Raw genomic sequence first — 27,377 nt, forward strand, 5'->3', positions numbered from 1 at the left:
GACAGATGGAAATATAATTGATTGAAAAGTATAATTTGGGTAGAAAAAATACTGTTCACAGATGGAAATATAGTTAAGTGAAAAGTATAATTTGAGTAAAAATATACTCTTCATTCAAATGAAGTGCACGCTCTAACCATAATTTTAGAAAGGTGCAAACGTCAAAATATATAATATATAAAGCTTCCCTCTAAGGTTTAGAATAATTCAGCGTGTTCAATTATTTATTATTAATCGTCGTATTTTTATTTCAACACATGAGCAGTGACAAATGTCACGTGATTAACCCGACCCTTCGAATTAACGCGAGAATCCTATCCAAGCTAGCTTGACAGCCATTGAGAAGCAAGTCGGATTGCTTTTAGCTTCCGCAACTAAAACAACACCTAATTTTGTCCAAACATGGCGTCCGTGAACCCATTTAATGTGAGTGATTCCGAAGAGGAGAGCGAACGGCGACCAAACGAAACAGTTGACACGGAGCGCAGCCCGAGTGACGGGGCGCCGGGGCCGCCGCCGGATACCCCCTTCTCCCCGCTGGAGCCTCCAACACTCCTGCTGTCCAGCAACCGGACCAGCCCGAACGGCGAGGGCATCACCGTGCCTTCCCCGGGCACTACCGCCACGGCGGGCTACCCCGAGTCGCGGCTCTCGGCGGATGTCATCGCCGCTCAGCTATTACGTGACCAGTACATCCTCACGGCCCTGGAGTTTCACACGGAACTGTTGGAGTCGGGAAGGGAACTCCCGAGGCTGAGGGATTATTTCTCCAACCCGGGTAACTTCGAGCGGCAGAGCGGTACGCCACCTGCCAAAGATCAGGGATTTGGACCGGGTGGACCCTTGAGTAAGTAGCCAGTCGCTGCTAGCTAAGTAGCTTTCGTTAAACGGTGGTGTTTTGATGGTTCTAGTGCACGCTAGTAGCTAGCTTTTAGCTTGAAACCAGTCGAGCGTGAGATACCTGCTTTCTACACCTGTACCTGATACTAGAAAAAACCCGCCATACCCAAAAAACACACGGTGCTGTCATACTGCTGCACCAAACGATAACCAGCGACAATGCAGTGCTAATCAACCTACCAGTACTTTTTATGTTTGTGGAATTTTATTTAGGCGCAGCAAAAAAACTAACATCTACTACCAATTAACGAAGGGAACCAACATGCATAAAATTTCACACAGAGAGTACCCGGTAATCAAAACAGCCTAGAAGATCATCGGCAGCTCTCTGCCCAGTCAACATTATAAGACTCCTCTCAACCAGGCCACCCTCCTTTACAGCTACAGGTCCCTCAAAACAAGGACAACCATGCTCAAATAGTCAAGTCATGTTTATTTGTATAGCCCTTAATCACAAAGAGTCTCAAAGGGCTGCACAGACCACACATTATTGAAAACTACAGACTATTATTACACCATTTCCTGATCTAAAAGCTACATGATGGCAAGGAAAAACTCAAAAACCCTAAACATGAGGAAAATGAATAAACTTTGAGAAGGGACCACACATGAGTGTAATCCCCCTTCCAGGATGACCAGGCTGCAATGGATGTTGCAATAACAAATTATTCACAGATATTGTCAGCATAAAATATAAGTTATTCATATGCTATAGAATAGAGGTGTGTTTCAAAGCTGGATCCAAACAGTTCCACTGAGGTTGCAGATACAGCTTCTTCCCCAGGGCCATCACCACCCTAGACAAGCGCACAAAACTCACGGATTGACATTTCTGTTTTTTTTTCCCACTGATCATCATATACAAGGTTATAATGTGTTTAAAATCAACACATTTAATAAACAATTGACAAAACAGAAAGAAAAAAAGGATGACAGGAAAAAGCTGGAGAGTATCTGAGTCCTGTTCCTTTGACAATCGAAACACTTTTCACATCAATTTTGTCATGTAATCAGATTTTTATAACAAGGCATCTTATGTAAAATAAATCCCATCTCATCAGCACACGAGATAAATAATCCTATATATTAAAAACAATCTCAATCAACATAATCATGTGTATTGTAATATGTAGATTTAATGAAATTAATATCATTTATTTTTGATAACATAACATTCATCCATCCATTATCTGCACCGCTTATCCTCATTAGGGTCGCGGGGATGCTATCGTCAGCTATCTTCTGGCAGTGGACCGGGGACACCCTGAACTTGTTGCCAGCCAATCGCAGGACAGAGACAAAGACAGAGACAGACTACTCACTCGCGCTTTCACACCTCGGGACAATTTAGACCGGCCAATTAACCTGACATGCATGTTTTTGGAATGTGGGAAGAAACCAGAGTTCCTGGAGAAAACCCAGGCAGGCAAGGGGAGAACACGCAAACTCCACAAGGGGACGCTGCAGCAGCTGGTCTTGAACCCTGAATCTCTGCACCGTGGGGCTAACCACCCTGCCTTTTTATCTTGATAATCTTTTTTTGTTTTTCTTTAAAATCTTTATACTTGTTTACCCTGGAGTGCCATAAAATATATTAAGTTTCCTCCGGCAGCAAGTTGACCGCGGGTCGTTGACACAATATGTGTAACTAGCAAACAAACACACATTCCAACCAAGATCAATTCGCAGTTGTAATGTATCCATAATTGTTTGAGATGTAATATAGATTTGCATGAAAAGTAATTCTAAGCTTTAAAATAAAAAGGCAAATGGGGAAAAAACTGTGTTGTAATTTTCTTAAGCAGAGATCCTAATTTCTGTATTGTGTTGGATTAAATTCCAGCTCATTTGTCGTTAAAGACATTTATATTATCTGAAAAGTCGTTTTCCGTGTTGTGATGCATTTGTTTCTTTGATAATCTGGTATTCAGGAGAGCATGTGATCAGTGGCGCGATCTCAGCTGTCATGGTTGTGGATATTCATCTACTGATATAATTTTTCACAGTAAAAAAAAAACCCTCAATGGCAGGAAATGTGTTCTCATTTTAAGGCCAGTTTGAGGTCTTTTACTATATGTTTAACTTGTTTTTGTACTGAAATGATCTCCCGTGAAACAAGTGTAAATGTCTACTATACGCAATCATTTCTTTATTAATTCATTATTATCCCAAAAAAGAGAACAACACTTTTATTGATACTGGAGAAATTGGAAAATTGTCTTTAAAAGCGCATTGGCCATGAAGCAACTGTACACATTTTGACTTTAGTCAACTATTGTTGCCCTCATGTAGGTCTTAGATCAGGGAATGGTGTAATAATAGTCTGTAGTTTACAATAATCTGTGGTCTGTGCAGCCCTTTGAAACTCCTTGTGATAAAGGGCTATAGAAATAAACATGACTTGACTTTAATAATGTTAAATATTTGTTTTGATTGTTTTGTGAGTGTAGAATTGACATTTATTATTCCTTAAAGTTGGAATCCCCCCCCAAAAAACTGAAAATCTTACATTTTCTTAAAAGAAAAAAAGTAATTTTATTTTCAGATTTTATTTTGGTGCAAATTGCCCCAGCCTCAACCTTAATCTCTTTAATTTATTGTTAGTTTGCACTGCCCTCACTGTATTGTACTTTGTGTGTAGATCGAGCAGGCAGCATCAGCACCCTGGACTCTCTGGACTTTGCCCGGTACTCAGACGATGGTAACCGAGAATCAGACGAGAGGGTTGCAGGTAAGATCAACCTGTGAAATGAGCCCCAGCTTGTGTCAGGGTAGTATAACTTGATTTAATGAATGGTGTGGAAAAGAGCGGCGTCAGTGGATACAGATTAGATGCATCTATTCTAATCAAGTTCACACCCTATAATTATGCTACATACCGTATTTAGAATCTTTCACCTAAAAAAAAATTAACTTTAGGTGCACGTTATACACTAGGTTGTACAGTAAATGTGCAATGAGTGTTCAGTCAAAAAACATCACTGACTTCAATTGCAAAACATTGAATGGATGCTATGGGAATTTTAGCCGAGTTGTGGTGATGAGATAGCCAAATCCCATCTACTGGGCCACCAGTGATATAGATGACATAGGAAAAAACACTAGATTTGATCTCATCACGATTCACCGTACCAGAGATGAATGTTAGCGAATGGAGAAAACAAAGTTGTCCTGAAATAAATAAATAAATGCAAAAAAAACACGATGAGGGAAACAACTTTCAGGTGTATCTGTTAACTAATCTGACTTTGAAGGACATTAAATGAATACATTGTAAATTTTATGTTGGTATTGTGTTCATAGTTTACGTTGTCAGTAAATGATTGTAATAATAGTTGCACATATTCAACAACATTTGTCATTTAGAATAGAAGAGTAGAATATAATGTATTGTTCTTGTAACATGTTAAATTCACAACAAAATAAACATTCATCTCTGGTACCATGAATAAAAATAATGTGAAAATGAGATAAAATCGAATGCCTTCCGGATGTCATATATAGTGATCCAGTGGTTAGGATTTAGCACTCTTACTGCCATGACCCAGGTTTGATTCCCATTGAATCCAACCGCATAGTCTGAGTTGAGAAAAAGTGGGCAAAAAATGGTACCGATTATTTTCTCGAGTTATACACGAATAATAATAGTAATTATAGGCTTTGGCCGTTTAAATAAAAACGATGTTAATAATTACATTTTTCAAAATCTACAATGGTTTATAGAATATCATGTTTAACAATGTATAAAATACACTTAGCATGTACATACAAACGGAAAGAAGTACAGGAAAAAAAGTGTTGCATGTGCGAGTTATTTATTCGGAAGACAGACATTAATTATTATCACAGTTTGTTTCAAACAACCCTCTGCAGCCCAATCGTGCCACACCGGGCACGAGGATAGAAAGTGGCAGCTGAGTGTGTCTCGTGAGCCCTAGTAATTGCTTCAAAGCCAAGCTGTTGGATTAAAAACAGCTCACCAAGATGGTGATGTTGTGTGATGAGTCAAGATGACTCTGGTTTACAAATAAATACCTTTTAAAAAGTGTAATTTTCATTCAACCATAATGGTGAAGTTATGCAGTAAGCGTTTTTCCATCTTGTGCATTAGGGATGGGACAATGTGCTTTGGTCACGATTCGATTGTCTTACAATACTAAGGGGCCAATTCGATTTGTATCACGGTAGTTGGGATTCTACAAGTATTGCGATTCGATATAATTGAAATAAACAAGCAACCTAAACACCTCTGGGACAATAAACCATGAATGATATTCAAACAATTCACATCAATATGCCAGTAAGCCCGGAATCTGACATTTATTTTAACTGAGACAATGAGAACATTACAAGTACACTGTGCAACAGGTCTACAGCCACAAAATGTCTTGTTTTGAAACGTCAACGTAACACATGTTGTCCTTTAATTATCCTATTTAGAGTTATCACTGCAAGTTGATAAAACAAAATAGAGCCTAAAAGAAAAAAACAGCTCAAGTGTTGGCTAATATAATCAAGATCTTTCAAATGTAACATTTTTCAAAACCCTGTGCTGCAGGTAAATATTGCTGTCAGAGGTGATGCATTAAGGTAATAAAATAAAATTGTTGCACAAAAACTGCCTCAAAAGAAAGCAACTCAACTGTTAGCTTTGAAACTAAAGTGATTGAAATTCAAGTTTTCCACTTCCGTTTGCTTTCCCACATTTTTACGTACCTGATATGATGTCCCAAAAATTCGATTTCTGGGAGAAGGGGGGTTTTTAAGGGTTATTGATCTATCTTCGTTATTCATTATCCATTATCCGTTATCGGACAGTTCATTATATGCTACAAAGCCTAGGAGCCGGGACACTTACTCTCAGCCAAAAGGCTAAGCTAAGGTCCTAGCCCTAAAGCCTTGTTGCGATCATTGCGAATGCACCGTTCCCGGAGGTACTGCAATACCGGGCCGATGCGTGGAGTGGACAGAGCAAGCTCTTATTCCATCTCCGGAATGCAAAAACGTTAATTTTAAAAATCGCCAAAAATTAAATTGCAATATTTACAAGAATCCTTCCATCTATTATCTTCACCGCTTATCCTCATTAGGGTCGCGGGGGTGTAGGAGCATATGAGCCCATCCCAGTTACCTTCGGGCAGGGGACAAGAATCGTTCTTTTTTTTTTTTGGGTCCCAACCCTGTTGTGCATTGAGGTTGGAGAATTTTAGATCATTTATTTTACTCCGTTGAAAGGATTATTATTAAAAAGAAAACATACAGAGGCGAGTCTGTTTTTCTGGGTTGTGGTTTGCATTTTCCAAATTGGTACCACATGCTCCTCTTCCCCCCATCCTCTACCTCCAAATATGCCTGCCCACAGCTGTCTGACTCGGGGAACTCTGGCTTTCTTCTCACGTTGATCAAACCCCAGTCGGTCATTTCATTCGGAAAAGTTTTTTGTTTCATTCCCCTCTTTTCTCTGGATCAAGTTTTATTTTTTGATTTCTATTGCATTATGTGCATTCATGTCTTGCAAGCTTACATTTTTTTCACACATCTTGTAGCTATGATTTAAAAATCCCCATATGGAGTGATTTGACGTACACCTGTACAGTCAATGGCATCAAAACAAAAACAGGTAAACTACACACAAAAATATGCAGTTGCTATATCAAAGACAGGAAATGTTAAAAATAAATAAGTGAATGAATGAGTGAAAAAGTGATTTTAAAATATTCCAGGAATTAAAAATAAAAAGTACACATGAAATAAAACATTATGGTGTACAAAAATAAATGTAAAATAAAATAAAACAAAGAAACTGTTTTAAAAATGATAAAATTAGATACAAAAAAGGATAAAAAGAATCAAGTACAAATCAATATATATGCTTTGCAGTGTACTCCCAGTTTCACATTAGAGTACGTCATCGGCATTAAAAGCAAACGTCATACTGACATACTTTTGCAACATGAAATAAATGATTGTGAGTGCAGAGCCTTTCTATTAATAGATGAATATTTATCTAATTAATTTATAAGTATCAAGCCGTCCATTATCTTTACTGCTTCCCCTCAAGCCAGTCACAGGGACACACAGAGACAGACAACCATTCGTACGCTCACTCATACCTAGGGACAATTTGGAGTCACCAAGTGACCTGTCATTCATGATTTTAGAATGAGGGAGGAAACTCAAGGGCCTGGAGGAAACTCACACAGGCACGGGGAGAACATGTAAACTCTGCACAGGAATCCTGGCTGCTGGATTTGAACCCATGACCTCAGAACTGTGCCTGTGACACACTAGCCACTAAACCGCTGTGCTGAATGAATAAATAACCTATTTAAGACTGGATAGCCGGGGAAGTCTTTTGTCAGACAGCACCTAAAAACCTTTTTTAATTGTGTTATAGTTTCAAAAGTTACTGAACAGTTGGCTGGATAGGCTTAACACCTCTTGTGGTGAATCGTTTGCGTTTGTTCGATTTTTCCAATTCCATGTATTTCTCTTCAGATGCTTAATTTGCATGCTACCTCTTATGTTATTTTTTTGAGATGTAATATCTTTGCCGTGTTTTTCACTCACATTTTTGTTTTTGTTTGTCCCCCATATTTGCACTTCCTGTGTATGTGCGCTTGAACGTGTGCGTGTGTGCTGTCAATCTGGATCCAGTGCTGGAGTTTGAGCTACGGAAAGCAAAGGAGACCATTCAGGCTCTGCGCGCCAACTTGACTCAGGCAGCAGGTGTGGCAAACTTTAAAGTTCTTTTCTACCTTTGCCCTCCTTTTGTCACATTTCTTTTTTTCTTTCATCTAAAGCGGGCATGTCAAACTGCCTCAGGATGATTTAATCCGGCCCACCATAAATTTCTGAGCATTTCAAAGAAACAAGTGTCACCTCATTCCTATCAAAAGTTATGTTTTTTTTAAAGAAATACAGAGCAAATGCTTCTACTTGCCACTAGAGGGCAGTACAGGTGTAAAAGCTGACGCTTAGCAAAGGATCTTTCCATGTTTGGGACCACAGTACTGTACTTATCCTTGTGAACAGGTGTTTTCTGTGATGGACAATAATAAAACAAAGCAGAGCTCAAGATTATCGAACAAACACTTAAATGGCATTGGTAATATGCTGCTACTAAGGATATTGATGACTTTGTAAAGGCAAAATATCCCAAATATCAGAAGCCCACTACACCATATAAACTGCAATAGTGCAAAGATAGCGCAAGAGGAAATGTGTGATGACATGACCTTTGTTTGCACGGATCATTAAAAATAAGATCTATCTGCTTCCATGTAAAAGACTACATTGTGCAGAATTTTCTCAGCCCTAGTAAGCACAGCCTGGTAGTTTTATGTAATGTTATTGCCCGTTCACTGCTAAAACTCTTATTTTATATATTTTTTTAATTTATTTCTAAGCAGTATGGGAATTGAGGCAAGCACATTTTTTATTCATAGCTCCAACTTGAGTTTGTTAAGTGTGGTGAGCTTCATATAATAATAATAATATAATAATAATTTCCTTGTATTGTCATTCTGTGTAACAATGTACACAGAACGAAATGTCGATTGCACCTGACCCGTTGTAGCGAGCCGATGCAGCCGCAGCCAACAGAGGGCGCCGCCGACCACTTTTTAAGTCTTAGGAATGACTCGGCCGGGGCGCGAACCACCGACCTCCCAGTCTCAAAGCGGGCGCCTTACCATCTAGGCTACTGAGCTGGTATATTCAACTGTTAAAAAAACCTATTTGTTGACTCATTCAATGCCAAACAGGAAAATCGTTTTTTTTCCATTATTTGTGAATGCATGTGTTGTGCTTAGAAAATTTACCTTTTTGTCTGTGATTTACATTTGTAGGGTAGGCTACAAATGAAATCTTAGTGGTAAATCATGGTACTTAGAAAACAAAGCCTTTCACATTGACATTTTTTACTGATCCATAAATAAAGTCTGTATCTGGCCTTAGAGATAAATTCAGTTTGACATGCCTGATCTTAAGATAATTTTTGGACACCAATGAGTATTTGTCTTAACTCCCAATATTGTCTTTGTTGGTTTACAGAAAACGACGTGCCCTCTCAGGAGAGAAAAAACTTCAAATCTAGCCCCGAAATTCAGGTGGACAATCCTTGAGTTCTTGGAAATGTTAAAATCCTCTGTTTTCCCAGCAGTGATAAAATGACTGTGTTTCTCTTTTGAAGCAAGACACCATTATGTTGTATAGCTTATTTTGTCTCTGCCTTAGGAACCTCTACGCCCACTGGAGAAAAGAGCCTTAAACTTCCTTGTGAATGAATACCTCTTGAAAAATGAATATAAACTCTCATCCATTACCTTCTCGGATGAAAATGATGATCAGGTAAATTCTTTTTAAAACATTTGAAATGAGAAAAAAATAGCATTTTTCCTTTCCTTGCAAAAACGCATGACCTAACATTGTCCTCAACTGGTACAACCATACCTCTGAATACAAGCACTTTAATATACGAGAATTTTAAAATACGAGATTTATTTGGAACAGAAATCTTGCTCCACATACTTTTTAATGACACATGCCTTACTTATAGAGATTCAAAAGACCCTTTTTCCCAATGTGGCAAAGAACATGTAGTGCTCTTCCCCACAATCATGCAGATATGTTCCAAATTATTCCATGCGCCATGGATCTTGGGGAACTAATTTTCAAAGTTGACGACAGTTTGATCTCATACTTCCTAGAAGACAACGAAAAACAATACAAACAGCGCGTCCTGTTTAAAAACAGACTGCGATTGTAGTGATCAGCAAATGCACAGCGCCAACACCCGCTTGGAGTAATTGGAACTTTGCTTACCGCGTCACTGAGGTACTTCTGATTGTTTTGTCTTAGACGCTTGCTTTGATCATCTCAAGCTGCCACAATTAAATATACCTGCCGTCTTGTACAGCGTGCATTTCTTTTCTTCGTTGGTATGTGACTGTGACTTCTCCCCTCCTTGTTTTCGCCGCGTTTGCAATTGATATTATCTCGTCCAGATAGCTCCCCGTTAGTGTGCGCGTTCCCGGAGGCTCCTAGATTGGGTTGGTCTAGGTTTGGCTTATTAGCAGCTGGCTAGCTGACGTGCCTTTCCGTGCTCATTGTTTTTTCTCCCGGCTAGGTTCGCGTTTGTTGCTAGTAGGTTTTTTTTGCCGTTGGCTCTCGGTTATCTTGGCTGCTTGCTGCAAGTTTTCAGTCAGCCAACCTCACATTTTTCTGGCGATCGTTCCTGGTTCGCTATTTTTAGCAGCCGGCTAGTCTGCCTGTGTGTTATCTTTGCCAGTTCGCCCCATTTTCGTTGCACACCTAGGTATTCTCTACAAAAACGACCAAAACTTGGCTTAAAACACTCAAAATCTTTTTGACTGATTATCATGTAAAGCGATAGGGTGACCTGGCTTGCTAGGGTGCTGATGTGCTTCACATGACATCAGAGCTTGCAATTGAATTCAGGCTAACTGGTCCACTGGGTGGACCAGTCGCATTGGATCTCACCAGCAGGTGGCCTGGGGCCTCTAAGTATTGATATTTCATCATCTAATATTAAAGTCATTAGAAGCAAACATATGTTTAGGTTTACTCCTGACAAATGTAATGAATTTCTACATTTCAAAAGATTAATAATTATCATACTTTATTTTGTTTTTCGAAATTTCTTTTCAGGATTTTGAGCTTTGGGATGACGTTGGCCTCAACATCCCAAAGCCGCCTGACCTGTTGCAGCTGTACAGAAATTGTGGTTCTTCCTTTCCTTCAATGAGAGACACCGTTGATGTGGCGGTCGGACCGGATTTTGATGATCTCTCAGGATGTTGTACTGTTCAAAATTCCTCTCGAAAGCCCGATCTTTCACAACAGGTTTGTTTGTCCTCTGGCTACATGACAGATATACAACTTTTTTTAAAGGGTTAGATTCTCAAATCGTCTTTTTTTTTATCCTTCTCACACAGCAACAGGCAGAGGTGGTTCAAGAGTTGGAGTACCAAATAAGTTTACTAAACACTGAGAAGGAGAGTCTAGCTGAGCAGATGAAAAAACTTCAGAGGTTTGTCAGTCTTTATGCACAATTGTTAGAATACAACTTTACCCCAATTATATCATTCTTTTGAACAAATTGAATGATTCTTTTTGAAAAAAGCGCTTTTTATGTTTGTTTATTATTTTTTTCTACATCAAAAATGCCACAAGCAGGCGCCCTTTTGGAATAGGATTTGGTTTCAAGAATTTATTTTATACCTTTTTTGTTCAAGATTTTTACCAAACTCCACATTTACAACCGTTAATCCTGGCATCCAAGCAGTGTTAAAGGTCTTGTAAGGTATGACTTTGCCAAGGCTTGAACCCGTAACCCCTCAGTCTCTGGGCGGGCACGCAACCCCGAGCTGGTGGTTTCAAGGAAATTTACTGTGCCACTTCATTTCTAATAGGCCAAAAAAATCACACTGTCACGGCAGTTTAGGTTCAGTACATTTTTATAAGCAAGCAATTTATTTAGTTTCACTAAAACGTAAATGCACATTTATGTAAATTGATGTAAAGATACCAATCTTTTGTTTCCATTGGTTTTTGGATTGAGTCAATATTGAGTCAAAGATGTGTGTTACTCATGTTGTCCGTCGGGGCTATTTTGTCCAGACTGGTTTTAACTATTATTTTTTTTATGATAGCATGATCAAAACCTTTCCATGTTAATGTTAGTACAGTATGTTAATGGTTCTTCTGTCTGTGATGTATGTATAACTGCTAATGTAACTAAAGGTAACTAGCCTTTCATCACTAACACAAGAAACATAGTTTTATTCCTGCAAGTATTCAGGTATGCTCCAACTGGGTGTTCCCTTAATTACTAGGGTCTTAGGGACCCCCTTTCCTGTGGTGTGTCTTGGGCAAGTACAGCCTGTTGGCGCCCATCCCGCTCCAGGGCAACAACCATCTAGAAAATAAAAAGCAATTCACCAAGGTTAAACTCTGAAGATCTTTTTGTTTTTATGTGCATTAGTTTTTTATTCGTCACAGGCAGACATTATAGATTTGGTGTTTGAAAGAGGTAAAGTCCAGAAGAACTATCTTATTGACCCGCGACTCGGGTCAGGTAATGTTTCAGTCCCGATCTTACCTCTAATGCCCAGTTCAGGACTATTTTGCAGTAAAACTGCTATCCGGTTGATTAAATGTTAGTTAAAATCTATGATTATGAAACCCTATCTTCAATGTTCTCCTTTCCCACAGTGAGATTCAGACTTTAAAGCATACAATCTCCAACCCTCCTCCAGCCACCGCTGACCGTGTCTCCAAGAATACATCTAATCCCGCATCCTGTTGCGCCCCCATCACTTCCTCTGCTGATCCAACCTCCGTGGTAATATCATTGTATATTTCCTCAGACTGAACTTGCTCTGTTGAAGCCTTCTGGCACAGAACTACGTTTTACCCCTGCTCAAAGCACATTTTACCTGACAAAATGTTTTTGTGTCTTTAGCCCGGTTCAAATAATGGACAGTACCTGGACATCCGGAGTGTTTCAGAGCAACAAAGTGAGCGTTCGCCCTCGCAGAACACACCACAGTCTCCTAATAAGTTCAAAAGTCGGCCCCCTGTACATTTTGATCAGCCTAACAGGTAAGTAGTTAATAAAATATTTTGACACAACACAAAAGAGCATGCATTTTTCAGTATTGTTATGAATAGGAGTCCATAGAACATTTATTTATAGGAATCTTTTTTTTTTCATCTACCTTTTTCTAGATTAACTTGAAATGTATGTGCCTTAATCTAAAAGGCACCCTATATACCTGTTGCGCTTTTTAGTATAACCGCTAGACGGCGACAGATCCTAATCCTTTGTGTCTGCTTCCCTTTACTTTAAGTAAGTGGTTGTCCTGGTAATTTTTGGAATAGCTAAATACCAGGCAGAGCATTTTTGATTTAAGTAAAGAAAGAGACACTTGCTTGTAAAACGAATGCCATATCGTCATCTTCATTCTGGTAGTTCCACGGTTTTCCTGTCAATATTCAATCTTTTTCCATTAAAAGCTAAAACATTTTCATTTGTTTAAAATTATCGCATTCTTATCATAAGGCCTTCATTTACACCAATGTACTCAACATCCCCCTATTTTTCATCTATGGGTGTTTTTGGAAAATCAGAAGCATTTAAGTTATTTGATTCTTTCATATGTGTGCCCAACCCAGGAAGTTATCGCCAGCCTTCCAACAAGCCTTGTTATCCTTTTGCCGAATGTGCTCAGACAGCCGCCTTGGGGCAGAGGTTGAGAAACACACTCATATTTTCACATTTCGTAAAGTTCGGACCATAAGGCTCACTTGATTATAAGTCGCACCTAGTATATTTTCAAAGGAAAAACATTGTGTTCATACATAAGCCACACCTGACTATAAGCCGCATGTGTCCACATTGAAACATAAAATATCTACAGGGAAAGACGGTACACAGAAAAAGTTTTAATAATACATGGTACCTTAACCCCTTAATGTTCCACCCGGCCGTTGGACTTTTGATAAACAAATTTGTGTCCCTACACTGTCACCAGTCACTGAAATTCCTCATGCCACGTATCATTGGAAATCTCAAGCTCTTGGGATTCAAGATATGATCAGACATTTGAAAATATACTTATCATAGAAACATCACGATCAGTCTGAAATAAAATACCCGAAAACTATGAAGCCGAGGTAATTCCTCAATATGTCCCCAGGCCAACTCAACTTCTGAGAATGTCCTAAAAATGTCTTTGTTACATCAAGGACAATGCATTGAATCCAACTGTGTAAAATATTCACCCCAAAAACTCACAATAATTCTGAAAGATGAATAGGAATCGGCCTTACACATTTCTGCTTCGTTGGACATAGCTTCTTGTAATCCGTTCGTTGTGTCACATTATTTCCGTTTACATATAAACAGACTCGTAAAATGATTTCCAATATGGTAGTGAGTGCTCCCCATTCAATTGGCACCTCTCCATTATAAGGAGCTATTCATGCTCAGGGTTCCCTGGCTCCCATTAGAGAAAATGCATAAATAAGCCGCATCATTGCGTAAGCTGCAGGGTTGATATTTTGGGGGGAAAGTCGCGGCTTATAGTCCGAATGTTATGGTAGATTTCTGTTTTTTTTTTTTTTTTGCAACCAAAGACCTTATAAAACTAAGTTCTCCTTTTCTTTCATCACTAGGTGTCCCGTATTGCTGATAGTGAAGAGAGTGTGATGTTAATGCTGGGGCGCTGCCTTCCTCACATTGTACCAAACGTCCTCTTAGCTAAAAGAGAGGTAAAGCTTTTTCCTAATGTTCATTTTGCTCTACCCTTCTTTTGAATCATCATTAACACCATGCTTGTTTTTTAGTATAATGGAAAGGCACACCGCAGTCAAGGATTTTTGTATTCAACATCGAATGCGACTTTCGAGTCTAAATGCTTACTTTCATAGGCTGTAAACGCTGTGATATTTTTCACTTTTATGTGGGTATATTAAAATACATATGAAAAATCTGCCTATGATCATCACATAACTCGAACACAATGCTAGCCTCGTCATTAATGATAAGAATCCCTAACCAAAATATGTGTGCACAACTTTCTACTTACTCCTTCTAAGGTGTGTCTATCTATTGCATGTTTTTCATGCAGATGTCACTATTCACCAGCTAGCATTCTGCCTCAGCTGTGTTGTCTGCCACTCACGTTTGCAATCGGTTGGCCTTCACCGTCTTTATTTTTCTTCTTCTCTTTTCGTCTCACTCATTCTCTCACTCTGGTGCATGCATCTCCTCTAGAGAATGGTTGCACATCTTTGCCAGGTGAGTCCTTCACACGCTCATCTGCATGTTTCCTCACATGACACCAAGCAAGCTGTACCTCACAATCTGCAGTTCCAGCTGTAGAAATTAAAAGTATGTGGTAGCCAGTCTTGTAACTCAAATCACCCTTATTGCAAAAAAAGTTTTTTTTTAATCAATAGCTTCCTTATCTTTAGGCAACTTATTTGTCACATGCTTATAGGAAAGACAAATTCAAGTACTTTTTTTGTTTTCCACTCACTATAAAAATTGATGGGGTGACAGCTTGCAAATAGAAAAACAAAAATCTGAAGTTGGGACACTTTGAGGTAAAAAGACTGATATTTTACTTTTGGGGTACAATGGTACCTATGGAATTTAGGTACATTCCTTGATTAGTGGACAGGAAGAAGGTCGAAAGTGCATTTGTTTTGTTTGCATTTTGTCCACATCAGAATCATTTTCATTATCAGATGCACAGTTGTATCATTTTATATTTTAGGAAATAATCATTAGAATTGCAGACATCAAAAATGCAATTTGGTCTTATATTTTTTGTTTATAAACTTAATTTTTATTTAGGGTTCGTACAGGTGCGTGAAATCCTTGAAAATGCTATTTTTTTAACATTGTGTTTTCCAGGATTGAAGACTGCTTAAATTTTGGGCAAAGTGCTAGTAAATGCTTAAAATAGTTGCACTGTTTCACAATAAGTGTGCTTAAAATGGCACAGACACTGCTCTTTGTTGGTTTCACTTTGCCATGGCATTTATTCCTCCCTCGTGGTTGACTGCAGTTGGTATTGGTTTGTACGTCATTGTCCCATGAAGCGCCATCGCCCAAGAGGATGCTACACCTAAACAGGCCACTATGAAATGTGTTTACGCATCAATTATAGACACTTATCATGAGCTAACCAAAAAATGATTATGGCGTTTCACAGTGGTAAATTTTTCCGGGAAAGAACTTCCTGCAACTGAAAATGTAAGCTTCATATTACCGTAATTTTATCCAACCCCTATTTAGGGAGGGATTTGTCTAAAAACATATTAACACAAACTTTGTTTGGATCCACAAACATATTTGGTATTTAGTAAAGATCTAAAAATCAAATGTCTTAAAAAAATGCACACCCAACATTAAACATTCCAGATATACTTCTACAAATTACATGATTCTTACTGGATTTCTTTTTTTAATGGTACTGGAGAAATTGTCCTTGAAAGTTCTTGAAACGTGCTTAAATTTGGGCATGAATAAGGTCTACAAACCCTGTATCTTACTTGCCGTCACTTAAATCACATTTATACTCACTGAATTTTTGGGGGTGTTTGGCAACACAAAAACATTTACGTTTTACATCAGCATTAATTATTCTGTTAGGAATGTTGGCAGAATAAATAAAAGTATATGACATAATAATTGTTCTGAAAAGGCATACAAGGTGTGCTCACAAAGGTAATTGTGCAGTGTATTGGGACCTTACTTGGAGGGAAATCTTGTTAGTTGGTCACACTTGGCTTGGTTTGCATTAGAGATAAGATCAGGCATAAAAAAATCTAGCCTGACCCAGCCGGCGGGTATTAAAGTTCTGTCCAGCCTGAGCCCGGAAAATTAACTTGATTTGAGGGACCGAGCTGAAGCAAACCCAGATTTTCAGGAGAAAGGGTGATTGAAGCAGTCTCTATGCCCACCCCAGTTCACCAATTCATGGAAGATGAACACTTGTTTATTTTGGAATTCCAACATGGCATCGCTTAAAACTGGATTTCAAGTCACGTTTTTTAATTTGTATAGCCCTTAATCACAAGGAGTCTCAAAAGGCTGCACAGACCACAGATTATTGCAAACCACAGACTATTATTACACCATCCCCTGATCTAAAACCTACATGAGGGCAAGGAAAAACTCAAAAACCTCAACACGAGGAAAATGAAGAAACCTAAAGAAGTTCCCGCAAATGATGTAATCCCCCTTCCAGGATGACCAGGCTGCAATGGATGTTGTAATAACAATTAATACACAATAAAACAAATCACTGTCATAAACAAGCAGTGGCACTCATTCTTAAAGCAATATTACATCTAGTGGTGGTTAACAATACTTACATTCCATCACACGACAGAAAGGAAAATTTTAAAAGAATAATTCAAGTCTGTCCGGTATCGGCCTCGGGCCTAAGATCTTACCTCTACTTTGCATACATTGCTAAGGCGATGGTGTATTGGTCAACTGCCAACAGTTATCCAGAATTGAATCTGTGAAATTAACACACAAAAAATCCCCCGGTGTTAAGATAGCGAAAAACACTCGTTAAAACACTGAAGGAGTCTGTTTTGAGATGTGGACTTTGCACGAAGCCCGTTAGGCCATTAGTTAGACAACACACCAACACACGCGTGCACACCCACTTGTTGCAGCTTGAATCAACTACCTGCAGCCTGTAGACACACCTTCAGTTAGGTTGTGACACTTGAGAACAAAAGGTGTTTCAAACTGCGCATTGATGTTTTGAAACACTGCCTGCCACCTGGCTACGCTATCAATCATGGTCAATTATTAAACAAAATGTTTTTCCCCATTTGTATCCTTTCTAACGTTCTGATTTTGTCCCCATAAAATGTTTATCTATGTAATGGCTGTGAAGAGGAGGTGGAAAATATGATACTATTGCACTGAGTTACATAAATAAATCTTACCCTGTTGGCAGAAAATGGTGCTTATTCCTAGAGTTATTTTTCCTCATGTGAAATCTGAAATATGATAATGAATACTTAAAATGGGCAAAATTGGCTCATTTAGGTTATTGTTGTTATTTTTGCTTTTTGCCAACGGGGTAAGAATTTACGTTTTGCAGTTTGAAAAGGCCAGGGTCTGAAGATTGTTGGATTTTAATGCAAATGTACATCTTGTTATTGTTGTGTCCATGTCTCTCGAAATAGGCACTTGAAAAATGAACTTTTTATGAGTACACTTTTTGGGGCTAAGCAATTGTGACTCATCACAGCCTATTTTAAAGCAAATTAATCCAGAAGGGTTTTGTAACCACTGTGTTATGGAAAATATCATATGCTCTTGGAAAAACAACACATTTATAACTCTGTATGCGCTCTCTAATTTGAGTGTGTGTGTGCATGGATGCGGCGGGAATGCCGAGCTGACTGCGGGTTTGGCCATGGAAGCGTTGCATAAAATACAGACTTTTTTCCCCTTTTTATTCCGTTGCCTGGAAGGTCCATGAACTCTCTCTGAACTCATACAAAGGGCATATTTTATTTTAAGGTCTATAATATGAGTATCCATTTCACCACCCAAATAAATAAGTCATTCTAGCGCCAGTATGGTATTAACCCACCCGTATTGTGGTTCCATTTAACAAGACGATTGACAAGTATGCTTTACTTTTCTGTCATATGTCAGGAGCTGATTCCTCTTATTCTATGTACCGCCTGCCTTCATCCAGAGTCCAAAGAGAGAGACGAGCTTCTCCACATCCTTTTTAATTTAATCAAGAGACCAGATGATGAACAAAGGTCTGCACACTTTAATGTGTGTTTTGTTACAAAGTGAGTTTGACACATTTGTTCTGCCTTTGTTAAAGACAAATGATCTTGACGGGATGCGTTGCCTTTGCGAGGCATGTGGGTCCCACGCGTGTTGAGGCGGAGCTTCTTCCTCAATGCTGGGAGCAGGTATAGTACATTTTGCTGAGCCCATTTATACAGCTTGACAAAGTTCTTAACACCTAATGTTTCCTTCGACCAATGTTGGCGGCTTGTGACATAGTAGCAGAGGTGAATTCCCCACTTGTGTTATCGTTAAAAAAAACTACTGAAGAGCTATCAATTCTTTTAATTAATATTATTGCAAGGATACAACAAAATACTGTTTTTGTAAATTTGAAGATCGTATTTTTCCAACAAATTGATGATGGACTTCTCACACGAAAAAAAAGAAAACTGTATATATCCGATTTTCTTTCATATGAATATCGATACGAGTACCCAGCATTTTTTATTCACCAAGTCAATACGCAGACGCTAACATTAAAAGATTCCTTCCCCAAAAAGGTATATCATGTTTAAGACATTTTTATGAATCACATAAATTGCCTTTCAATTGCAAAAGTTTAATCAGAGTATCATATTCATTTAAATTCTAATTCCTGTTTGTAAAATAGCCTAGAGAGTGCATCTGATCCTGTTATGAGCCAATCACTCATACATTCCATTGACGCATGAAATAACAACTTAGCTATATAAATATAGCTACTCATGATTTCCTTAAAATTATATCAAATTATTGGCAATTGCATTTTATTTCATGCTTTTATAAAAAACAGATTTTCAAAAGGGCCCCTTCCATTATAGATCAAGCAGTGTCTGATACCAATAATAACAGCCATTATGAAAATCGATGGTTCAGAATTCGGCACGTTATTGATCAAATACTTAGTGTTATTGGGACCCGGCCAACCATATGATAATAATTGCCTGATTTATTATAGGCTGGGAATCTCCTCAAAAAGAAACTGAGCGAGTGCAACAGGACCATGGAGCATATTGATGATAGTCAACTTTGTTTCCATTTTCCTACCCTTTTTTTATGTGCTTCTTTTCTCAGATTAACCATAAATATCCAGAAAGAAGACTTCTTGTGGCAGAGTCATGTGGAGCCTTAGCACCGTACTTCCCTGTAAGTACCATTTGATTCAATGTAAAAATTATTGAACGATTGGGAAAAAGTTAAGCATATACATATTGATATTTCTGGTTTTTAATTATTTCCCCACAGAAGGAAATTCGCAGTTCCCTTGTGTTGTCCATGTTGCAGCAAATGCTCGCAGAAGATAAGGCCGACTTGGTCCGAGAAGCTGTAGTCAAGAGTCTCGGCATTATCATGGGTTACATAGATGACGCTGATAAACACTCACAGGTATTTATACATCACAGGAATTTGACAGTCTGGATTAAGTGCATATTGAGACTTTTTTTTATTTTTTATTTAGTTTGATTTGATTTAGCGGCTGGCGTTGCCAACAGGCTGCTTGCTTTAGTGACTCTGTCATAGCACTGGCAACATGGCCACAAACATTAGCCTCTAGCATCTTTAGCATAATGACTCTAATTTAGTAATTACTGTCACTCAAATTGGCTTTAGCGGTGTCCCCTGTTATCATCATGACTAACATTAGCAGTAGGTGTGAGTTGTGTAAATACATGCAAACCTGGTTCTCAGCAAATGAAAACCAGTTAGGTGCTATTTATCCAGTGGTCTCCTGTATTTATGATTTATAATGTAACCTTTACTTCCATAGCCAAATATTTAATTTCTGCGGCCCTGTTAAAGAATTCACCCTTGCGACCATCTGCTTAACGAAAAAAAAAGGTCATGCCGCACCGTATTTGAGAGCCGCAGTGCTAAAATGAGGTACACCTATGAAAAAATCACCTATTTATTAATCATTTCTCCAGCTAAGGAATATTTTTCTATTTATACTTTAGAACTCTTTATTAATCTTTTGTTGCTGTCTCCTTAATTTAAAAAAAAAATTAAAAGGCAGTGCTAGGTGTGTTACTGAAAAACAATCATTACTTAGTTACTAGTTACTTCATTTAAAAAAGCAAGTAATTACCACCTGGATTACGGACACCCAAAAGTAGCCCGTTACTCTGAAAGTAACTATCTAGTTTCAAATTACCTTGAATACTTGCATTGATGCCGACTCTCTAAACCTGCTATAAAATAGCCACATAATAAAAGAAATTGAGGAAAACGTGTACACCAACCTTTAGAAGCTGTAAACTTTTTGTATTTTTTTTGCCTGAGAGCTTACAAACAAACAATCTATCCATTTTGTCTCTAGACTTCAAAACACTCAGACATACCTCTCCATTTCTGGTTACTGTCAAATACTTGATTTTGTTTGGGTTAATATCAGGATATTAGTAAGGAGAAATTCAGCATTCTCGTATTCTGCCCCACTATAACTTTATTCAGTTGTCCATTGTAAGTAATTATAAAAACACCATAATATTTATTGGTGGTGTGAAAGTTTTATGCTACATTGTGGGCAGCACGGCAGCGCAGTGGTTAGCACACCTGTGGCACAGTTCTGAGATCATGGGATTAAACTTTCCTGTGTGGAGTTTGCATGTTCTCCCCGTGCTTGCATGGGTTTCCTCCGGGCACTCCGGTTTCCTCCCACATTCCAAAAAACATGCATGTCAGGTTAATTGTCCGGTCCAAATTGTCCCTAGGCATGAATGAGCCAGTGAGTTGTCTGTCTCTGTGTGCCCTGTGACTGGCTGGCAACCAGTTAAGGGTATCCGCTGCACACTGCCCGGAGATAGCTGGGATGGGCTCCAGCACCCCCGTGACCCTACTGAGGATAAGCAGTGCAGATAATTGATGGATGGATGTTACATTGTGAAGGAAGGAGGAACCAGTCGCGATCAGAAGACGTTGTAATTTATGACGTGCTTTTAAGAAGTAGCCGGGTAAAACGCTACTAAACAACAGTTGAGTTGCAATATTTTAATCATAACACATTACGGTACCTGATATCAAATAAATAATTGCATTCCAGGATTGTGTTCATTTATAATGTGTTGGTCCCAACAGTGGTGAAGAGTGAAACTGTTTTTTTAATTTTCTAATGGTTTTGAAAATTCATATGCGTTTTTTCCTTTCAGGGTTTTGAGCTGATGCTGCTATCACTCAGCGACCCCTCAGAGAGGGTCGTCAGTGCCGTCCATCAAGTTTTTATCCCCGCATTTGCGGCTTGGACGACAGAATTGGGAAGCCTTTACACTTCGCTCATCCCTTCCCTTTTAGGACGTATCGAGAAGCTCCTCATGGTAACTTGCTGACATTGACATTGACTCTATTTCACCTGCCTAGATAGTTCTTTCACTATTTTTTATAGCAGGGGGAACACGGCCTGGATGAGCACAAGCTGCACGTGTTTTTGTCGGCATTACAGAGTTTGATCCCTCCCCTTTTCGCCGTGGTGCTACAGAACGCACCTTTCACAAACCGGGCTAAACTTCACGGAGACATACCTGCAATTGAGGGTATGATTTTGAGGTGCAAAGAAACCTCTGTGTCTATTCATTTCCTATTTGTGTTTGCCCTTGCAGTGACTCGCTTCCCTAGGCCAGCTTCTCCCCTGCAGGATGTAGCCACCATCATCGGTAGCAGGGAGATGCTGAGCGCCCTGTTGCTTCTGTATGATCATCAACTGGAGCATGAAGGGACTACTGGATGGGAAAGCTTGCTTTGGGTGGTCAATCAACTGTGAGACACACAAATATTGTAAATGCCTACATTACAGACATTAAACCTGAACTGTTGATTTTATTTTCCTTTTCCAAAGGCTTCCTCAGCTTATAGAGATTGTGGGTCGTATTAACGTGACTTCTTCCACCTGCGTCCATGAATTCTCTCGGTTCTTTTGGAGGTTCTGTCGAACTTTTGGCAAAATCTTCACCAACACAAAGGTGAATTCGATCTTTTCAGTCACTTGTGTTCTCCAGTCATCATAATTGCAACTAGAGCTTTCTTTAATTACAATTTTGCAGGTTAAACCTCAATTCCAAGAGATTCTCCGTTTGTCTGAAGAGAATGCAGGTGAGTGTCGAAAAGTTGACAAAAATAAAATAAAAACAAGCTTATTTTTTTATTTCTTAGGAGAATAATTTGACAATTAAAAAATATTTTAAAGTTATTGTAGTTAGTAATCTCAGTTGGTTTGCTCTTATCAGATGCTTGTTCTGGAAATGGTATTCTCACGAAAGCCACCGTCCCCATCTATGCCACAGGAGTGCTGACCTGCTATAACCAGGTAAAAACAGGTTTTCTAAGTTAATAGGTTGTGACAGGAAAAGTAAAAATCCAAATCTACTGATCAATTAAGGCACATTTTATTTTATGTTTTTCTTATTTAGTAGGTTCAATTACCAATCCAAATACTCAAGCCTTGTTGGTGGGCGATATGACCAAAATATATTCAAATTATTTTTTCAAATGAAATAGGCATGTTTCTGCATTTAATTATTTGTGAGTAAATAATTATTAAAACTAAATTAAGTAAATATGTATTTATTTCGATTTATGTTGATAACAAACTAATATTTTCATATTGTTCTACTCTACCCAGTACGATCAGAAATATTACTTTTCATATCCATATTTTTCTGTAAAAATCAATAACAGATCATTCAATAATTGTCTTGTTATCCAACTATTATTCTTCAATCTGTCAGAAAGTCAGTAGATTTTTGTTTTTTAATAAATTTGAATTTGTGCGTCAAAATCTACCATAAATAAGACATTTTAATCCCTTCAAGGCTTAAATTTTAACCAATGCAACACTTGACACAAGTGCTTGCACATTCCTACTCTTAATATCTGTAACCAAATTGTTCAATCTTGTTTTTCTATTTTTCTCCCTCTGAAGGAGGACGATCGCAAGTTGTTGGTGGGTTTCTTGGAAGATGTTATGACAACTCTGTCGTTGTCCCACGAACCTCTGGACAGCCTGAAAGCTTCTTTTGTGGAGCTGGGGTAAGGCACAAACACAGACACACACTTTCACCTTGCTTTTAAATGTCTCATCTTTCTGATGATTTATTTCAGTGCTAATCCAGTGTACCATGAGTTGCTGCTCACTGTCCTTTGGTACGGAGTAGTGCACACGTCCGCCTTAGTCCGATGTACTTCAGCAAGGATGTTTGAGGTAATGAAATACGGAACACACATGAAATTCCGGTCAACATTCAATTGCTAACTCATACAATTTTGTTTGTTGCTAACAGATAGGTCAAATTAAATTGAGTACATCGTGTCCAAACATATTGCAAATCATGTTAAATAACTAATCAAATTTTCACTTGCTAGCCATTTTGCTGTTTTAGTGCTAGTTTTTCTTATTGTTGCTGCTTTTTAACCCTGATAATGATTCCTTGGATCACACTGTGTTTAGCACATTACCATGTTTTGATTTGACTTTACTCGTCTCCAACCTCACCACACAAATATCTGGACTTGTCACTTAAATACTCAAGTCAGCAAAATAGTAGTTTAATTGGACGCATGTTTTTCATAGTTTTAGAACTTCAGGAAATTTAATATTGCGGTTGTTTTGGAAGTTGATGCCTGTTTGGTCTCCCCTTCTTTCCCCCCATGCAGTAGTATCTGCCAAGTTCTAGGTTATTTAATGCTTACCCAGGCGAATTAAGCAAACCGTAACAAATGGCATACACAAGTCCAATGGTATGTGTGCACGTGTTTTGTAAGTCTCAACAGTGGAACCAGGCTTCTGTTGATGCAAATGTGTGTGAGGAGGAGTGCTCAGCTGAATAATGTTCCCTTCCTTTTTTGTTTCTTGTGACGTATTTGCCTGTTCTCCACTCGCACCCCTCACTGTCACCATATCATCATGTGTAGCTTGTTCACCATTGTGCTCTCAACTGCAGGATGAAATGTGGCAGTATTATCACAGATCCTGGATCAGAGTACAATATTGTCTTTTGTTTTCAGTCTGATCTGGAGTCTGTTTTCAGCACAGTTAAATAATAATGTGCTGTCTGTTGGGTGAGAGTTTTAGTTTGACAAAATTTACAGTGATACCTCTTCATACGAGCTGAAAAATTTTTATTGTCATGTTCGTAGCTGGAATTGCTCGTGAAACACACACATTTTCCTGATACGAAATAGATAAAAACTATTTAACATGTTTCCGACTTCCCAAAAGCATACCACTCAGCCCTAAATAGCTATAAAACACATCTTCCTAAATACTAAAAACACATTAAAATAGCAATTGAACATAAAAAATCAGTTAGAACATAAATAAGATATTTAACTATGAGTTTATTATGAACACTTACTATGGAGGGAGTCACCAATTGCTGGAGGAATGACGTACGAAAGACTGTTGATATGCAAGAACATATTGCACACTTGAAATTAAAGTACTAGAACTTTAGATAAAGGTTAACACAAATACTTTGACAGCATCCTGTTTTTAATTTCTTTCTTTTATCCCAATAAAGCAAAGCACTGCTTCCACGACTTTGTAACCTGCACTCGCTGCTACCTCATGCCAAAGCAAAGTCACAGAGCCAGTCGTGTTCTTAAATCTCTCAAACTAGCCATGACATCCACTCGTGTAGCCGGCGCGGCATGAGTTTTCGGACCCAGTAGATAGACAGCGACTTCTGCTCTCCGTGTATCCGTCTTTTGCCAGCTCCTTGTATCCACAATAAGAAATCTCTTGTTTCATAAATTTTGGTTCTGTATCTTGAAAGAACAGTCACGCACCAGACATCTTTCTGTTTCAATAGCGCACAAATACATAGGGTTACCAAAAGCCACAAAATATAGATGCAGTAAGGTAAATATGAAACTTGCTGTTTAATATAAATAAATGGGCTGGATCAGACATCTGATGGTGGGAAGCACATGTGCCAACTGAGACGAGGTGAGGCTAGCGATGAGTTGTTTTGAGAGATCTCTAGTGGTAGCCTCTGGAAATGCTTGTACGTAGAGGCAGGTCTATTTTTTCCAATTAAAACTCGTATACCAAAATTTTCGTGTTTACAGGTGCTCGTATAAAGAGGTGCCACTGTGTAGCCTGCTTTTCATTTGTTGCTCCTTGTTTTTATGTTTCTCCTTCGTCTTTGCATTATTTCACTATATTATTTATTATTTTCTACCCTCTTCTCTCTATCTATTGTTGCCCCCTCCTTGTTCAATGCACCGCCTTCTTCTGTGACATCACGTCTGGCTCTGTCCAACCCGATCAGCTGCTGGTGAAGGGGGTGAATGAGACGCTGGTTGCTCAGAGAGTGGTGCCGGCTCTCATCACACTGTCCTCCGACCCTGAAATGTAAGTGGATACACCATGACAGTAACAGTCAATTGCGCAGCGTCTCTCCCCCCTTCTCTTTGCTGCCTGACAGCCATTCCACTGCAAAAAGTCATAATAAAAAATAGAGGGCAAATGTAGTATCTCAAGGAAAAACTTCCCTGTATAATTATCAGTGTCTGTTGCTTTATAATTTTGCACATTCTTCTTAATTTGTAACCACACCTTTTGCACTGTGCCCACATCTCCAGATTTCAGGAAGTCTTTTAAACAGCAAAATATATGGTAAAATAAAAATAAAATGTTAAAACACACTTTTACCCTTGTTAAACTTTTAATTCTGTCAGTGTCTCAATTTGCTAATTTGATTTTATATATATATATATATATATATATATATATATAATATATATATATATATATATAATATATATACATACAGTGGCTTGCGAAACTATTTGGCCCCCTTGAACTTTGTGACCTTTTGCCACATTTCAGACTTCAAACATTAAGATATATAACTGTAATTTCTGGTGAACCATGAACAATAAGATAGAATAAAATTGGAAGTTGTGCAATTACTTCTATAGTGAACATTTTTTTAGGAATCTGTCAGCTACCCCTACATTACATCATTTGCAGTGTTTAATTGGAGTAGAACCTGTGTAGGATAAAAAGTTAGCACCACATATGTGTTTCATCATCTCACCAGTTAAGTCATTCCTCTTGCTCGTGTTCTTGCATCCTGCCCAGTTTGCACAAACCCCAGCATGCACCGTCCCCTCCTTCTTATTCCACCCCATTAAAGCTGAGCCCTTCCTCCTGACCAAACCCTCATCTAGTGGCTGGTTTTCAACACACTTTCTCCATCCCCCCCCTCCACCCTTTCCTTTTTATGTCCTTTATTATCCCTGCTACCTTCTGTTTTTACCTCCCCTCCCCACCCTCTCTCTTCCTCTTCCTCTTTCATCTCTGGTGGGTTTGCAGTTGATTCTGCGAGGCATGAGCGAAGCATTAGTAGATCGCCGAGCGGCCCCTGCCCTTATAACGCTATGCAATGGGCCAGAATTGTGAGTCACTCGACCCTACACTTCCTTGTTAACACTTTCTTCTTGCAGGCTGCATCCAATTGATGTAAAAAACAATGTTGAAAGTTGCTTACATATGTAAATGTTAATCTTATATCTCATCTCGTCCCACAATAATAGTTAAAGGGGACGGTTCAGCCAAAATCCTGCCTGCATTAAGGTTGGCTAAACTAAAAATATTGAATATCCACTAGATGAGATCAATAATTTATTTTGTCACATCTACTTTTTGACTACACTCTTGGAGTGCAGCCTGTTTCATCACATTGTTTTTTTTCTTCTGGCACACACTCTTCTTTTTTATGAACGGTTCATTTATGACCATAATTATTTTAGGTTTGTTTTTTACTATCTAAAATGTGTACATTTTACACGCACGATCAAATTAAATGTGGGAATCAATAGCCCAATTTATATATACAAAATATGTTGCTTCAGAAGCTTGATTAGATTCTCGTGGAAATTAAATTGGAACACAAGAAACATATATTTTCTAAACCATTCTCCCTACAGCTCCAGTCTAACGCCTTATTGATTGACAGATTTCATATTATTCTTCAAATTATAACATCATGGCAAATTTAGGGTTCTTATACATGCCGTCTGTGGCCCAGAACTGGCTTTTCTGGTACACTAATCCTACATGGCTTGAGAGAACAGAACATTAACTATTTTTTTCATTAAAAAAAAAATTGCTGTTAGATATATA

The 27,377-nt window shown here is 38.5% G+C and overlaps 1 protein-coding gene and 1 pseudogene across 6 annotated transcripts in view; one reads left to right on the plus strand and one right to left on the minus strand.

Annotated features, from left to right (window-relative positions):
* Positions 1–27,377, plus strand: part of relch (RAB11 binding and LisH domain, coiled-coil and HEAT repeat containing) — a 37,996-nt gene continuing 10,619 nt past the window's right edge. Inside the window, exons 1-25 of one of the 6 annotated variants that reach the window (XM_088322329.1) lie at positions 1–847; positions 3,542–3,631; positions 7,558–7,629; positions 8,956–9,011; positions 9,139–9,252; positions 10,573–10,767; positions 10,860–10,954; positions 12,139–12,268; positions 12,389–12,528; positions 13,102–13,177; positions 14,104–14,199; positions 14,705–14,728; positions 18,128–18,240; positions 18,309–18,399; positions 19,331–19,402; positions 19,502–19,642; positions 21,403–21,567; positions 21,636–21,783; positions 21,850–22,006; positions 22,086–22,209; positions 22,291–22,339; positions 22,474–22,553; positions 23,169–23,275; positions 23,348–23,447; positions 26,568–26,650. In XM_088322329.1, the coding sequence (XP_088178455.1) occupies positions 403–847; positions 3,542–3,631; positions 7,558–7,629; positions 8,956–9,011; positions 9,139–9,252; positions 10,573–10,767; positions 10,860–10,954; positions 12,139–12,268; positions 12,389–12,528; positions 13,102–13,177; positions 14,104–14,199; positions 14,705–14,728; positions 18,128–18,240; positions 18,309–18,399; positions 19,331–19,402; positions 19,502–19,642; positions 21,403–21,567; positions 21,636–21,783; positions 21,850–22,006; positions 22,086–22,209; positions 22,291–22,339; positions 22,474–22,553; positions 23,169–23,275; positions 23,348–23,447; positions 26,568–26,650 (2,963 nt within the window). In that variant the 5' untranslated portion in view covers positions 1–402. Of the gene's footprint in view, positions 848–3,541; positions 3,632–7,557; positions 7,630–8,955; positions 9,012–9,138; positions 9,253–10,572; positions 10,768–10,859; positions 10,955–12,138; positions 12,269–12,388; positions 12,529–13,101; positions 13,178–14,103; positions 14,200–14,704; positions 14,729–18,127; positions 18,241–18,308; positions 18,400–19,330; positions 19,403–19,501; positions 19,643–21,402; positions 21,568–21,635; positions 21,784–21,849; positions 22,007–22,085; positions 22,210–22,290; positions 22,340–22,473; positions 22,554–23,168; positions 23,276–23,347; positions 23,448–25,518; positions 25,602–26,567; positions 26,651–27,377 lie in introns of all 6 variants that reach the window. The other 5 variants (XM_088322328.1, XM_088322331.1, XM_088322332.1 and 2 more) reach the window with 5 other exon arrangements.
* Positions 5,813–5,930, minus strand: LOC148348630 (U2 spliceosomal RNA; annotated as a pseudogene).

The sequence above is a fragment of the Urocampus carinirostris genome, chromosome 18 (assembly GCF_059441175.1).
Source record: "Urocampus carinirostris isolate Australia breed hairy pipefish chromosome 18, RoL_Ucar_1.0, whole genome shotgun sequence".
NCBI lineage: Eukaryota > Metazoa > Chordata > Actinopteri > Syngnathiformes > Syngnathidae > Urocampus > Urocampus carinirostris.